This window comes from Kryptolebias marmoratus, linkage group LG8 (genome assembly GCF_001649575.2).
Source record: "Kryptolebias marmoratus isolate JLee-2015 linkage group LG8, ASM164957v2, whole genome shotgun sequence".
NCBI lineage: Eukaryota > Metazoa > Chordata > Actinopteri > Cyprinodontiformes > Rivulidae > Kryptolebias > Kryptolebias marmoratus.
Window position 1 is genome coordinate 21,712,400 of NC_051437.1, and position 16,436 is coordinate 21,728,835.

The 16,436-nt window shown below is 40.1% G+C and overlaps 3 protein-coding genes across 4 annotated transcripts; 2 read left to right on the plus strand and 1 right to left on the minus strand.

Annotated features, from left to right (window-relative positions):
• The first annotated feature begins 1,299 nt into the window (after nt 1-1,299).
• On the plus strand, nt 1,300-2,781 carry LOC108236759 (transcription factor HES-5). The gene is made up of 2 exons (XM_017417645.3): nt 1,300-1,506; nt 1,612-2,781. Exons 1-2 carry the CDS (start codon nt 1,348-1,350, stop codon nt 2,047-2,049), a joined length of 597 nt encoding a protein of 198 aa, XP_017273134.2. The 5' UTR covers nt 1,300-1,347; the 3' UTR covers nt 2,050-2,781.
• Nucleotides 2,782-7,223: 4,442 nt separating this feature from the next.
• her12 (hairy-related 12) lies at nt 7,224-8,676 on the plus strand. Of its 2 annotated transcripts, none has more exons than XM_017417652.3 (2): nt 7,224-7,329; nt 7,418-8,673. In XM_017417652.3, exons 1-2 carry the CDS (start codon nt 7,261-7,263, stop codon nt 7,775-7,777), a joined length of 429 nt encoding a protein of 142 aa, XP_017273141.1. In that variant the 5' UTR covers nt 7,224-7,260; the 3' UTR covers nt 7,778-8,673. The 2 variants fall into 2 exon arrangements, with proteins under 2 accessions (XP_017273141.1, XP_017273140.1); XM_017417651.3 differs by having other exon boundaries at nt 7,246-7,335; nt 7,418-8,676.
• Nucleotides 8,677-11,596: 2,920 nt separating this feature from the next.
• On the minus strand, nt 11,597-15,810 carry LOC108236773 (taste receptor type 1 member 1). Its single transcript, XM_037977092.1, has 6 exons — nt 15,626-15,810; nt 15,250-15,538; nt 14,195-14,956; nt 13,560-13,778; nt 13,354-13,477; nt 11,597-12,542 (listed from the first exon to the last, which is right to left on the minus strand). The coding sequence occupies exons 1-6, from the start codon at nt 15,808-15,810 to the stop codon at nt 11,617-11,619; spliced, it is 2,505 nt and encodes an 834-aa protein (XP_037833020.1). The 3' UTR covers nt 11,597-11,616.
• Nucleotides 15,811-16,436: the final 626 nt, after the last annotated feature.

A 16,436-nucleotide genomic window follows, 5' to 3' on the forward strand; every position in this document is an offset into this window, starting at 1 on the left:
TTTTCAGATATTTATCTAATAAGAAACCACAGGTGTGAAACTGATGGGGAACCAAACAGCTAAAGTTAAAATAATATTTTCTGAAAGATCTTTAGAAAGTCTAAGGAACTAATAATTAAGACCACTTTAGGAGATCATGAGAAAGTCTGTCTTTTTTACAAGCACAATATTAAAAAGTTAAGGGCTCATTTAGCCACAATGCTGTATGTATTTTAATTATATTTTCCTTCTGACTTTATCAATGTTGACAGTTGAGTGTCACCTTTTTTGGATTGTAAAATGTTGCACACGCTGGCACTGTTATCTAAAACAGATTCTGGTTTGGGAAGAAGATTCAGAGTTTTACCAAAAACAACCTGGAATCTATTTGTTCTGTGCAGCCTATTTAACCTTGATAACCTGTTCAAATGTTTGTAATATAATAAAATGCAGCTCTCAGATCAAAAATATTTGATCTGAGGTACATATCTGGACAAATGTTAAACATTTTCAGTAGTAAAAGTACTTAAATAAGTTTACATAACCTAGTTTCTTGTGAATATGTACACATGTGATCAGATTTATTATTTGATTACAACTACAGAAGAATGTACTTACAATTATTTTCTTAGGGACAAATTGAGGTGTTGAAGTAAACTTCTTCTGCTCAATAAAAATTTAGCAAAATGTCTAATTTTAATGTAGGTGTTGAAGTGCTTCTAGTGAAAGTAAACAGGTTACTTGTTGTTCTATTTCTGATTGAAAAGAAAGGTTTGATTGAGCTCTTTCAAATATCTTTTTGTTTTTGAGCATTAAAATAAAGCTCGATAGTCTGCACACGTTCATTTCCTAATCAATCAGGTTTGACTTAAGTTCCGAAACTTGCAGACAAACTCCATTTTCCCTCCATTTTTGAGGCAACTCAACTGTTGCGCAGCAGCACGCGGGAAGTCTGCCGCTTCAAACAGGTGGAAGTGGCTGCATGTTGGTCTTTTCTCTGCGCCTGGCCCCTCTCTAACACCCACGTGTGCCTGGTGGCCGAGGCACTTTGTCTTCAATTACGTGGCAGTGGAGACATGAGACAGCGGCATGCTTCCCTCTGGGGTCACCACTTTCCCATATCAACACAAGCGCTGGGTCATTCTTACAGCTTCAGTCCCCCCATCCCTCGCACACCCCTCCACCCCAGGCTCTTTCTCTTGTGGTCTATTTCTCCACCTGCTCCCCAGAGGCACACTCATTGTCCCCACGGCTATAAACACTTCATTGAGCATGTGGCAGCCCTGCGTTCCCCACAGCCCTTCCCAGCGCTCTCATTGGCCCAGAGACTGTGAGAAACTCCAACAAGCCTAAGACTCACACATTCATATGGAGATTTGGGTGTATAAATACACGACAGGAGCAGCAGAGACAGCAGCTCAGACTCGACTGGCTCTTCAAACCGAGCAGAGAAGCTCCCACTCTGCAGCGATGGCACCCACCATTGTTGGACAAGCAAACAAGGACCACCTGACTCCAGCTCATAAGGTAAACCTCTGTTCCACAAAGTCATGTTCTTCTCTTGAGATGCATTGAAGTGGATTCAAAGTTAGATCAAGTTTTATTAACAGTTTTTATTTGTGTTCTCTTCAGCTGAGAAAGCCGATGGTTGAGAAGTTACGCAGAGACCGCATCAACACCAGCATCGAGCAGCTGAAATCCCTCCTGGGACCCGAGTTCCTCAGACAGCAGCCGGACTCCAAGCAGGAGAAGGCAGACATCCTGGAGATGGCTGTGTCCTATCTGAGATGTTGGCAGCAGCAGAAGCAGCAGATCATCCTGTCTTCTGGCCTCATGACAGCCAGTGATGGGTACTCTCACTGCATCCAGGAGGCCGTCAGCTTCCTGTCCCGCTCCGAGGTCCAGTCTCAGGCCCACAGGCTGCTCCTCAACCACTTCCAGGGTCTGCAGGCATCCAGCAGGACCTGTCTCAGTCCCTGCAACCTGTCTCCTCCCGGCTCACCCCTCCATCGGGTCAGCTCCAGTAAGGGTTCGAGACCGAGCAGCAGCGCTCTGTGGAGGCCCTGGTAGGATGAAGGCTGAGCAACCTTCACCCAGAGAGAACTACGTCTGTGAACGTCACGGACAGAAAGTCAAAGACTCGCTTAAGTCTGTTCCCTTTTACTCCGACATGATTGTCGAACTGTGTAGCAGAATTCCTGAGGAAGGACTGAAAATATTCAGGTTTTACTGAAAACTTACACCATGTGTATGAATGTTTCACACATTTTTCTTTTTTATAGTCACTTTGTGATTTAAACTTCTCCTGTGGGGAAAACAATTATTTACTTTTTATTTTCTGTGCAAAGATCACTTAATGATATTAACCTCATTGGTTTTAAACAGTTTAAGTATCTAAGACACTGAACAATGTGTTTTCTTCTTATCTTTGATACTGGGTATCACTGACTGATATGTTTAATCATCTTATTATTGATGAATCAAAAAGAAGTCATGAAAAGGATCCTGTGGATCCACCTTCACTGTGAATCCTCTTAGGATTATTCCAATTGTTTATAATGACTATTTGTAACCAATAATTGGTTTATTTTTGGATGAGTGTTACTGAATTTCTAGTTTCCTGTACATTTGTGATGTTCACAACAGATGTTTTTCATCTCCCAGTGAATGCCTTTCATAAAGGCCTTTTATACTGCCGTCAGTCTTTTTACTAAAAAGAATCTCCATGTTGCTTCTTTGAGAAGTTTGCATTTAAAAATGTGACAATAAAAAAATTAATGAACTTCTTGGGAAGTTTTGCAAGTGGAAATGATGACAGTGTTCTTGTTTTTGTTAATTATTTTCAATAATTGCAGTTCTATTCATACAGCACACTTATATAACACAATTTTCACAAACCTCAGCAGTACAATCGAGTAGATGTGCATGTAGCACACATTACAGGAGGTTACAACAGTACAGTGCACAAGAATATACAAACAGTAATCAATCATAAGTCCGTGAGAATAAAAATGATTCAAGTTTAGTTTAAACTGCAGACAAAGTGGTGGAAGGAGGCTTCTTGTTTCAGAGAACTATTTAAAATTAAAGGCCTAGTATTCCTTAAAGTATCCCATATCGACCGTCATCTTTCATGCCAGACAGCTGAAAAAAGAGTTTTAGTCATTTTGGTCAAACATCGAAAATAAAATTATGTGCAATCTCATTCAAACCTGCTAAATATGTGAGGTCTGTAAGTGCTTGAAGTATGTGACGTGAATAACTACCCCCACACCAAAGTTTGGCTCAGTATCTGTAAAATTCACAAGGGTATTAGCATTTTTTTTGTTTAAGTTTTTTTAAGGTTACAGGTTTGACTCTAAAGTTTATGCAAGGTTTTAAGCAAATGTGCTCGAAGTATGTGTTTGGAACAATGTTCAAATACCACCACACTAAATTTTAGCTCAATATCAGTAAAACTGACTGAGTGACAGACATTTACGTGTTTTCTAAAATTGTTTTGCTGACTGGCCATTTTGATCAGGCTGACTCTAAAAGTTAATTATTCGCAGAAGTCAACCCAGTGATTACTTTCGGAAAGACACACTCACAAGGCTCATAATAAAAATCACTGTTGGATGTGTGTGAATTGTGAGGCCTTAGGTGCCACAACATCAGAAACTGTTATTCCATAGTAATCCATTCAACCAAATGAGAACAAAAATAAGTTTATTTTTTAAACTTTGGCTGTTTTTTCACTCATTTTCAGACAAGAGCCTGACTAATTAAATATAGTTTTTGTTTAAACCACATATTTTTGATCAATGAAACATTAAAAAGCTCCTAAACTCAAAGGGTGAGCTTGTATTTGACAACAAAAAATATGTTTTAAATTAGATCTTTAGGTACTTTGTTACTAGTAGGGTGACACAGAGAAACAATCAGTTTTAAATTCATTAGTTAAATTTATAAAACAAATTTACCAAAGATAGCAGTTTGACTGACAGAAGAAAAACAATTTAGATCCAACAAGATGATTCTCAAAGAGTTATTAGCTGAAAACTTTGGTAGAAGATCAGCTGGAGGGTGATGCATCTTTCAGGTTCTATGTCCCATTTTCTGAAAACATGACCTTCAGATACACTTCATCTGCTTCTTCTCTACTTGTCCACATTCTCTTCATTTTTAAGCACACAATACACAAAAAGCTGTAATAGCCTGGTACAAGAACGGGACAGTAAATGAGAAATAAAAAACAAAACACAAGCCCAGAAAAAATGTGGGTCATTGGAAACAAAGTATAAAGAAATTATGTATGGATTAAAAGTTTTTCACAGTGCTGTACTGTATATTTGTGGATCATTAACATCCCATCTTATCTGACTTTGTTGCTGAACAGGTGTTTCCTCGGTTGTGGTGATCATTATGTCTCAAGTGCTCCTAAAGTTTTTCACAACCACTCCTGTGTGTGGAAGTTGTGCAGAACGTGGGATGCCAGAGACTTTCTCAGGGTCTAGTTTGCCAGGCCAGATGGTCTGGCTGAAGCTGCCCCCGCCTCCTCCTCCCCTGCTCTTCAACAGGAGATCAAACACCGTAGCTAATGTGATGGGTAACAAGACACACTTCTATTGTCCCCATGTTGGGGCCAGTGAATAGACGCAGAGTGTGGGAAACGAGAGATACCACACTCACAGAGCGATGGCTGATGGGTAGCAGCTCTGCACAGCCGCGGGTCCCAGAGATGGACGAGACTTTATGGCAGGAATTCACAGCTCCCGGGCGGGAGGTGGGAGGGGAACTCATCTTCCCACACACTTGTAGACAAAGACCTCCAGAAACACTGGAGTGCACACAAACCTTTAGAGGAGGCATGAATTTATGCAAACATGTCAGGTATGAAGAGGACAAAGCGTGACAGGACAGAAAAGTTACTCACATTTTAAATGTTACAATGAAAGCAAGAGAGGGGAAACAAATGGAATTTATATTTTATATTTGTTAGGCTGCTAGTGTTCAATACATGTGATGCAGGGATTTGATGAAAATTTTAATCCCCAAAACGTACACTCGTCACAAACTCTAATATGGATTATTTAACTAATACTACCACATCATATTTTAGCTCAGTATCTGTGGAGCTGGTTGTTTATAGGCATTTTTGTGCTTGCAAAGGTTGCTTACCTGGAGTCAACCCCATCTTGAATCGGGTTGACTTCAAAAGTTGCTCAGTTGTAGATGTTCATTCAATGATTCAGTTTTCTGAGAATGTCATTAAAATCCATTCACTGGCTCATGAGATATTTTACTAACAGATAAACACACACACTGACAAGGGTAAATATCAGTCACATCAGTTGCCGTTGCCTTAGAAAACAGGGAATATATTTGCAGTTTGAGTGTTTTACTTCAGGTAAGTAAATTTTCACATATCCGATTACCTGGTTTTCAGACCACTGTTTGCACAAATAATTTAATGATTCATTTGTTGTTTTAGCTGCTCCCTTCAGCAGGGGTCACTACGGCGAGCAGACTCTCATGAATAATTTGGCTGGATGCCCTTCCTGATGCAAGCTGGGCTCAAACCTGCAGCCTCAGGATTAAAAGACCGCAGCACTGACCACCGAGCTACTGCAGCCCCATAATTTAATGATCCTGTAACCTTAACCAAATATTTTAAGCACCTGTATTCATAAAAAGTGAAATATTGCTACAGTCTGAGCCTCTTCTTTAATTCCTCATCTTAAATAAAGAAAGGGACGTTTTTTCTTGATTTGACACCACTGCAGATGGATAGCTGAAGGCACACAGAGTCCTCTGTGTCAGAAGCTTGAAGATGACTTGATTTTTCCCAGATGGATCGGGACACAGAGTTTCTGTTTGTCCTGCAACAGAAGACCAATTAACATTCCTGAAGGAGCTTTTTGTAGCTCATTCCCCCTGATGTTGAGGACTGATGGGAGACTGGGGAGACAGACAGGACTACTCACACCACATCCTCACATCTGGGAACAGGCGGTGATGAAGGCCTCTGAAACACACTGCCCGGCCCACTCCACTTGTCATTAACTTGACACTAATTTGACAGAGCTCATTTCGAGTCTGCAGACCCTCAGGCAGAGTCAGACAAGAACTTGTCATTACTGGATGTTCACAAAGCTTCCAAACTGTGTTAAAACGTGACCAGAAGTAACAGAGAATAAAACACCTTTTAGAAAGTTAAAATTTCTGAAGTTAAGGCAATGATCCAGGTATTTTGAAGTAGGATTTTGTGAAAATGTTATGACCTAACTGTTGAAGATAGCTCTTTGAACCACCTCAGCTGGAGAAATAAAGTTTAATTCTGACCAAATTGATGAGCTAACAGCTAGTTTGTGGATTGTTGCGGTCCTGAAACAACTCGAGTCTCAAAGTTTTTGAGTGGTTCATACAGAGGCTATAAATCTTTACACTTTCATCAGTTTTACATCACAGTTATTTATTTTAAATTATGTTGTAATTTTCAGCCTGGGGCCCATTTCTGCTGAAATCCTGAAATATGAAACTGTCAACATTGTTAATGTTTATAAAGAAGAATTACTTGTTTTTGACCTCACTTGGACTAACCATTAATCTGTCAGTCCTGTCAGACTTTAGTGTGGACCCCCCACCCCCCACCCCGAAGCTGAGGCTGTTCAAAGAGCTATCTGCAACAGGTAAGCTAGTATTTGTTCATAATTTCACAGAACCAAACTTCAAAAGATCTGAACTATCACTTTAGGAGTACCTTCACACAGTGATCATTTGTTCAGACCTTTGAGAAAATAATATGTGCCATTCTTTAGAGCTAATGCCCCTCCTCTGACTTTTTTCTATGTTTCCGTTCTTTATTTATCATCATTTTGTCTGGGTAAAAGAATTCAAGAGTATCAATTTAAAAAAACACAAACATCCTATATGTTTTTTCAGATGCAGTGACATATTATTGTCTTTGCTCGTTTTAAAATTGTGTTTACTTAACATTTTTAAAAAAAATTTTGCGTCATTTTCTGTTTGAAAAATCTAAACCTGGCCATAAATTCCTAGATGACCTTGTAATATAGTGTTAATTACCTGTTGCTTATCTTGGGAAACATACCAGGCACAGCTACATTCCCTCTGATTTACTGACATGTCCTTTATTGTTGTCCTGGGAGTCCCACTGGTCTGAGTGTGGGAACCCCAGCCCGGGCTGAGCCACATGGCTTTGTTATGCTAATCAGGGAGTATAAAATGAGGACCAGCTCCTCCAGAGACAGCAGTTGACAGTGTTGTACAGAGGCAGACATGTCCCCCTGTCCCAGCGGCTTCTCCTCTGTTCATCACATAAGGATGTCTGAGAAAGACAACATCAAAGTGAGTGTAAGAACATTTTTAAGACTTTTAAAATGCTTTGTGCCGTACGATGATCATTTATCTTACCTCTCTGGTTTCTTTTCCTCAGTTAAGGAAACCCATTGTGGAGAAAATGCGCAGGGACCGCATCAACAGCTGCATCGAGCAGCTCAAAGTCATTCTGGAGAAGGAGTTTCACAAGCAGGAGCCCAACTCCAAGCTGGAGAAAGCCGACATCCTGGAGATGACGGTGAGCTTCCTGAGGCAGCAGCTGCAGTCGGGCCTCTGTCACAGCTACTCTCACTCCTGGAGGGAATCTGTGCGGCTTCTGTCAGCCGGGTCCAACGCTGAGGCCTCTGCCGGCGCTCTGCAGCAGCAGGACCAGACTCTCCATCAGGCTCAGACAGCCAGCAGCTCCTCCACACAGCAAGACAGCAGCAGCAGAAGTCCAGTTTGGAGGCCGTGGTAGAGACTTAACTCTGTGGGATCTGAGGGAACCAGTTAACTCTCTCACTATGTAGGAAATATATTTCCAGCCTGCTCTTTTAGTGGGTGTCCTTATTGTCTCATCACATTGATGGACACATAAAAGTGATGGGCTCTCACTTGTTAAAGATTATCCTGCTTTGACTGTTTTTGTTTTTTTGTTTCTTTTGTTTCTTTTCCTGTTTAAAGCTGGAGATTCATTTTTAATGGTGCTAGTTTTGTCCGTTTATGTGATCGTTTACTCCGGTGGAGTTTATTTTGAAAGGCATGTATCTGTCATTCTGTGTTTTACTAAAAACTTTTGTTGAGATTTTTTTCTTCTCAATTTGTAACTTTTAATCTATGCCAAATCCCATGTATGAAAATCATTTCTGCGTGTTTGTGTGGACATCGTTGAATGTACATTTTTAAATTTATATGTTGGTATTCATGTTCTTTTTTCAGGTTTTGGCTTTTTAAAGTCATTTCTAAAAGTTGTTTGACAATTAAAAACTGACAAAAAATAAATAAATAAAGAACTCAGTTATCATTTTGACCCCCGTATTTTATGTCTTGATTTTAGAAAAAAGATCATGAAACTTTCATGAGACCTCAACATTTAAATATTGCTATATTAAAAGTATGAATAATGCAACAAGCAGGGGTCTAAAATACAGTGCACTTAGACAAAATACCTTTAAAACAAATTCTAAGTACTTTTATTTATCACCCAGCAAAAGTGTGATGAAGGGTTTTGCGTGTGTGTCGTTGTTAGCAAAATATTTCATGCACATCTCCAGCTGAATTTTATTTCCAGAAATGACATTAAACATTAAATAAATTTAATGGAAAGCAACACTGATTGACATCACAATAAGGAACATGTGCCAAACACTGCTAAATGATTTAAAATTAAATTATTTTTTTCTTTAATAATGTCAGTTTTCTCATTTTGTCATTGATTTTCCCCGAGTGGGTGTGTCCAAACCTTCATCTGGCAATTTAAATCACAATTATAGACTACTGTCACAACAAACATGACAAAAACAGTATTTTATACTATAAAAGGTTCTTTTATACTATTCTCACTGTGAGGTACGAACATACAAAGACATGATGTGTTAGGAGTTAGTCTTCTCATCAATACGATAAAACAATAAAAACGCTCAGTGACACACTGAATGAGCTGGAAATACATGTCCTACACAGTGAGGAAATAAACAAATTCCCTCAGATTACAGATTCCACCATGTGGGCATCTTGTTGCACACCTTAACACCTAAGCTGGCTGTCTGGGGCCTCATGGAGCAGCTGGTCCTGCTGCTGGAGGACAGGCAGCAGAAACCTGAGACAGCAGACAAAAAAAACAGACATCAGAGAGAGAAACTGTCAGAAGTTGCACTCACAGAAACACCATCATCTCCACCATTGGGCTTCTTCTGTGGGATGATTTTCAGCTGCTTTAGGTCATTTCCACACATTTTCTCCACACATTACACAGTCTATATTTAGATTTGGAACATAAATTATAACATCATCTATCATTTAGGTGATGGTCGCTCATATTTTTACTGCACAAGCTGAAATAAGTCTAAAGAAACACCTGTCTGATGTCATCTCCTTCATACATCCTGGGCTTGTGATTTCTTGGAGCTATCAGAGGGCAGGTGGACTGAGCTGCTTCTTCAGGATGTGTCCCTGGAGGAGCTGCTGCTCATTTTATATTGCGTTATTAACATCATAAAGCCATGTGGCTCAGGTGGGCCGAGGCTCGAATCAGATCAGAGGTGAAGCATCTCAGGGTGACAAGCAGAGATAAAACCATTCTCATTAAACACACCAGAATGAGAGCGATGTGTCGTTCATCTCTTATCAGGAGCTGCAGCCTATCTCACTCTGCAGTCACTCAGGGGAAAACAAGCTGAAGCTCCTGATATGCCTCCAGGGAACAATTCAACAGGGTTTAATGCATTGCTGGCTTCCAGTAAAAAGCCCATAATAAACGTGAATATGATTATAGATGGAATGAAAATGTGGAATAAATTGTTAGGCAGATGAAATTAATTTCAAAATCCCTTCATATACCCTCCACTGTCAGTGGTTACCACATGTTTTAATTAAAGCCAATTCTAACTGAGCAACAATAAAATTCTTGAAAATTTAATTAAATTAAAACAAACTATTTGACTCTACTGGTGGAGTTTTATTATTGTGATGGTTTTAGATTCCACAATTGAAAGGTGATTTTTGAGGACACCAAACAACAAATGGAAAAGAAAAATAAATCTCTCTTTTTAAAATATCCAGTTATATGCAGGTAAATCTCTGACATGGTTTTTAGGGAAAGTTTGCTGCAAAAAGACTATAAGTTTTGAGGATTCTGCATTTAGCACATTTCAGATGTTATAAAATCAAGTGTGAAAGCAGATTTTTGAAATCCAGAGCTCCTTGCTCTCTCAAACAGGTGCAACCAATAAAAGTCCTGCTTGTTCGGCCGTGGCACACTTCAATTGTTGTCTGAGGGTGTTTGGCTGTGAGTGGACAGACAGACTGTGGGAAAGCCAGGCTCGGACTCTACTCACACATCTACTGGTCAATAGTCCTGACCTCCCAGTTACAAAGGGTCCTTTCATCTCTCCTCTCTAGCAACACACACACACACACACGTTCCGATCAATTGCACATCTATTTGCAACCTTACATCCTGCTGCAGTTCTTAATTTCATTTTCGTCACCTGCTGCCACTTGTCACGACATTGGAAAGATAGTATGAGCTACAATTGGTCTCTTACAAGCTGTCAACAATTATCAGTATGGAACGAAAGAATTGTTTGGCTCATTAAAAAAGAAAAAAAAAAAGTCCCCATCTTGATTTTTAGATTGTGCTGAGATTTCATTGTAAGCTGCACAAGTCCCAAACCAGTTCAGATTTCTGTAAACTCTGAGTTCAAGTTCAATTCAAAGTTTTCTCAAAAAACTATTAATAACAGCATAAAAAATCATATCTTTGTAAACTTTTTTGCAAAAGTAAGTGTCTGTTTATATTAAATTACTGACAGTTAGAAACTTCTTTTCTCCCAAAAAACACCAAAGACAAATCTTTCTGTTTGTCACTGGAAATTTACAAAAATCGGGACAATGGTGTAATTACAGAATACTGTATCTCTTATATAATCCAGATTATAGCTCTGTAATATCTTATACATTTAATATAACTTTTCTTTTGTTCACTTGAAAACCTAAAACTGCACCAAATATTTGATTTTTGAGTTTCAAATTGGCTGATCACTGGACCTACTCTTTGTTCATAAAGTTATATTAAAAAAAGAGAAAGTATCAAGATATCAAATTACAGCAAACTCACACATCATTCTTCACTACTGGAAGCTAATTCATTTTCCTTTCTCTTCTTTTATAAATAGTTTTTTGCTTCTTATCTTTATAATCATATTCAAAGTGCTGCCAGCCAGTTTATAATTTCTGAAAATCTTAAAAAGGATCCTCCATTTTGCTGCAGTTAGAACTGAGAATGAAGTATTTGTCTCTGTGTGTGTTTGTCTGTTGTTATAAAACATCACACTAAATTTCAGGTGAAGTGGTCGAAGAAGCAAGACATTTTTGTGTGAATTTGGATCATTTCTTCAAAACTGTAAAATAAGGAACACACTCTGAGCGCTCCACTAGTTTTGAACATCAAATATCAGATTAGCAAGATCACTGATTCTACATGTTCTAAGTTCAGATTTCATTTTATTTATTTACTTTCAACAATCAATGTTTTACAATCAGATACAATGAAAAGTTAAATCAAACCATTCCTACATCACAAAGACTCTCACAAAGTTACTCTCTGTTCATGGTGTACATTTGAATGCAGTTCTGGAAATGTGAGGTGGTGTTCATTTGAGGCCTCAGGACAATAATGTACATTTTGGGCAGGAAGTATCCGGCGAGGAAGGCCAGAACACTGAAGAGTGTGGCGAACACCTGCGCCGCCATGGTGAACGTTTCTCTGTTGATCAGGTAGAGGGTGAAGAAGCTGATCCAGGAGATCATGTACACCATGAGGCTGAACGTCACACACTTGGCTTCGTTGTAGTTGGCCGGCAGGTCTTTACCCATGTAACTGAAACAGAAGCAGAGGACACTGAGCAGAGATACGTAAGCAAGTTCAATGCCTGAGCCGATAGAGAGGGTTTTGCTGCACTCCAGGACTATTTTGTCCGGGTAGAACTGGAGATCCTGGGAAGGCTGCGGAGTGTCCAGGGATACACGGATGACAGAAATGAGCAGGATGGTGGCAGACACCAGAAAGATGGTGATCTCAGGACCACGTTTTTTCATCCACCTCTCATAAGCTGGGGGCAGCTTGGACGAAAATTTGAAAATGCAGACCACCTGAAGGGCGCGCACGGCGATGCAGGCCAGGCACACAGAGAAGCTGATGATGAAAAGAGGCTGCTTGAGGATGCAGGCCAGAGGAGTCGGCTGGCCAAAGTGGCACAAAGTGCTCAAGGCAGCGACGGTCAGGGCTGCTAGCATCAGGAGGCAGGTGCGGCCTCCGGCTGACTTGGCCACCGGTGTGTTCAGGTTGAGCAGAAGGATGACGGCAGTGCTGGAGGTCAGGAGAAGGCAGGAGGCCAAAAAGAAGAGCAGGGCAATGGAGAGTGGGTTGTCCCAGTCCAGGAGCAGCACAGTCCTGTTCAGACACTCTTCACTGGTCGGGGGGGCCCACTGCTCTGGGAGACACGGCTGGCATTCTGTTGGTTCTAAATACACAGAAACAGAAATGAAATGTTCAGAGTGAATGTGGTAAAGTTTGCCCCATATTGAGTAACACAGAAGCATTGTTACTGCAGTGATAGACACTTGAGGGAATCTTGAGTTTGTTTGGCTCCAACATCAGAACACTGAGTGTGTATTTTGCGCCACCTGCTGGTCATTCATACACACAACAGTCTTTGTTAAGGCTGTAACTCAAGTGTCAGATTTGATTTAATTAAAGAACATTCAAAATGTTATTAGTTTTGGTATTACAAGTGATCTAAAACTTTAATCATGCAAATTATTTACTGTAATGTTAAATATGTGCTAACTTTAAAGTGTCCAAATGCACACATTGGGTCTAAAAATCCCTTTCATACATATTTTGAATGTTTTTTTCCTTCATTTGTCTGAAAATAAAACTCATACTTTGGACATTTTTAGCCTGAAAATAGAGAACAATTTATCTTCTGATCTGAATTATTGATTTTTGTTGTGAAATTGTAGACTTCAACCCCCTCGAGTCCTTTCTGTCACGTACTCTGTTTTCTCTACTTTATATAGTTTGCTTATCAACTCTCCATCACAGTTTTTGCACAAATACAAACACTTCTGTTTCACATTTGATGATGAGATCCAAAATGCCCCATTTTTGCCATGAGATAACAGATGAGATTTTAAGTTAAGTAATCTGCACAAATCCATCTCTTTCTTGGGCAAACTTCAAATCTAAATTCTGCTGTTTACTTTCTTTTTTTGTTTGAATATTTCTCTGGTTTTCTGACATGGGTTTTCCCTCTTTATTTCATCATTTACCACTTTTGTTGAGGAACGTGGCAGAAGGACAGGGCTGGCAGTCGAAGCAGCACGAGTGTTGTCCCGTCAGCAGCTTCTTGTGGCCTTCTGGGCAGGGGGGAGAGCAGAAAGACTGAGGTACCTCCTGCCGGACAGAGTTAGGATAAATTACTTTGTAGGTGTTTACTTCATGTCAGGAATAAATGGTGACGATCTGCTGGTCTTACTGATTGTGAGTTTTCTTTGCCGTGCCACTCAATCAGATCCGGATCCACTGTAAGGGTGATGGGGTCCGGTGTGAAGGAACCCACCACTCGGAGAGACCACTCTGTCCCCCTCCAAATCCAAGACACAATATCATATCCTGTGGGTGGGTCACCATTCATGTCAAAGTACACAGAGGAGTTGTCGAGAGAAAATCGAACCTGACTGAGCAACGGCAGAAGCTGACACGGAGAGGGGAAAACAAGAAAGAAATCAGTAAAATACAACAATGTGCCTTCATAAAGTTTACAAAAACAGTGGCCAGACTGGGGCTACTGGTAAACTTGGGGTGGCACACCAAAACCAAAAGCGTAACACAGTTTTAGGAGTTTTTTATGCTGTTGTCATAAATAAGCTATTTGAAAAACATACTGCAGGATGTGAGTTAGGGAGACCACTTCTTATTTTGGCACACTTCAGTTTCTTATTTTAAAATGATTTATCTGAGAACAGCAGTCAGTACTCCACTCACTGAATCTTGTCCTCTCTGTTCAAAATCTATATTCATAAATAAAACTAGCATTCTTTAGAAAATGCATATCACCCACTGCATTGCATGCCAATGTTTTGAAAGACAAGCTTATGTACATCAGTTCACCTCATATGGATTCACGCTTCTCTTGTTGCACTCGCCAGCATGACAACCAAGAGCTTCATGCAGAGCATAAGCCAGAGCATACACCGCCTTATAAACATTGAAGGAAGAGGTGGTGTCGTATTTATCCATGGTGAAGTTATTGATGGCGAGACTGTATAAGTCTGTGCTCTGCAGACAGTCGTTGCCACTGCTGGTGGAAACATTAGAGATGCGGATGTGTTGCACTGAAGCCTCAACGACTTTTTTCTCAAACTCCTCAAACCCAGAAATGGCTGCATCTTTGACGGCCACTCCGATCACGGTGCCAATGGTTTGGATCCCAGGAATTTGTGATATGAGAGTCGACGGTGACCAGTCCTCTGTCCCGATCCACACCTTATCTGTTACGTTTCTCTCCAGGACAAATGGGAGGAAGTCATAAAATTTTGTCTTGCTGGAAAACACCACAATAGTGTTCACTTTGGTTTTCAGTATGTTCTCCACCATGTTCCTCATGGTCTGAACTGTGTCAGGTGTGGCTGTGGGGATGATGCCCTGGTAAGGGATGCAGATGCCATGATGTGGCGCTTGCTCCGACAGGCTCGTCATGCCCTGCAGGCCGTAATCATTGTCACTGCCCAAGAGGGCGATCCACATCCAGTTGAATCGAACCAGGAGCTGGATCATGGCCGCCACCTGGTTCTTGTCGCTGGGAATGGTGCGGAAGAACGCTGGATAGAGGAGCTTGTTACTCAGCATCTCATTTGATGCCTCATAGGAAATCTACAGAGGATGTAAACACATTTGTGTTTAGTTACCTTTTTGCACACAAAACTAACTTGACGAAAGAATATTAAAATATGGGAGGGAAAGTCCACACAAATCTAGCTATGTTTAATTGCTGGGAAAATCATTGAATGTATTTTTTGTTTTAATTGTTAGATTTACACACAACCAACAGAGTTAATCAGTTCAGAAATTTGAATTATTCTAGTTTAAATAAATTATACATAATTATACCCCAACATCTTTCTGTTTAAGCCAATCCAACATGTGTTGTGGTTATTTACTCTTACCTGTGGAATCAGATAGGCCCCCAGTAACGCAGCAGGGGTAAAACTCTTACTGCTGCTGTCCGGCCCAATCACACCCACTGCCTTTTGAGCACTGCTGGAGTTTAGTTGCTGTTGTTCCAACAGGTCCAGTGTGGCTAAGATGCTGGCCGGGTTAGAGCAGATGTCATACATCTGGTATCCCAGCTTCACTCCTGGTAAAAGAAGCTGTGGACCAGTGTCATTGTTGATTTCTTCCACAGCAAATCTCATGGCTTGCATCAAATGAAATGCATGTTTGTTGGGCCTGCCTCTGAAAAAATGTGCCATAACTGTTTAAATAATTGCTTGGGTTTAAAAGCAGACTTCTATAGACATCTTATCGCTGAAGGACACTTACTGATCACAGGGAACCAAAGCAGGCAGGCCGTTAGTCAGATCCTCAGTGTAGTGAAGAGGAAACAGTCCAGCGAAGGAATATTCGCCCTGCAGCTGCATCCCCTCTCCCTGAGAGGTGTAATCTAGTTCCCCAGCAGCTAACTGCAGCACCAGCCAACAGAGGGAGAGCAACACAGTCCCAAACATACTCGATACTCAGCTCAAACAGGCCTGCTGTCGAAGATCAGTGTGGGTTTAAAAAATGGATCAGAGACTGTTTTTAAGAGCTTTGACTAACAGGAGGAAGGGTTTTGCATCTTTCAAGGGAATGCTGATTCAAAGAAGCTTCTTTGCATATTGAGTTTGTTTGTGTGAGTGTTTCCCCCTCATGCAAATAATCTGCATAAATGTAAAAACCACACACAAAAAACATATTAATTTCTTGAGAAATGATTCACATAGTTAAACAAACAGAGAAACAGCTTGTGGCTTATTACTGTCATGTGGATTTTATTGATAATAAAACATATTTCAATCTGTTGAAGATACATTTATTATATAAAAAGAAATTTATAATTTGTTTGCCTCTTTTGAAAAGGCTTGTTTTGGTTTCTTAGTTTCTCTGGATAAGTTGAAAATTCAAATAGATATTTTTGCTTCTGAACAATCTAATTCTAACAATATTCCTCAGATCTCTGATTGTTTATTTTTTTTATTTTTTAATCAATAAAAATGTACATTTCTTTGCAAATTTCAAAAGCAAAAGTCACATTTACCAAAGCTTAAAAAAGAACAGGTACATGCATGTTTTATGTTTGTTAGAAACTCCTTTC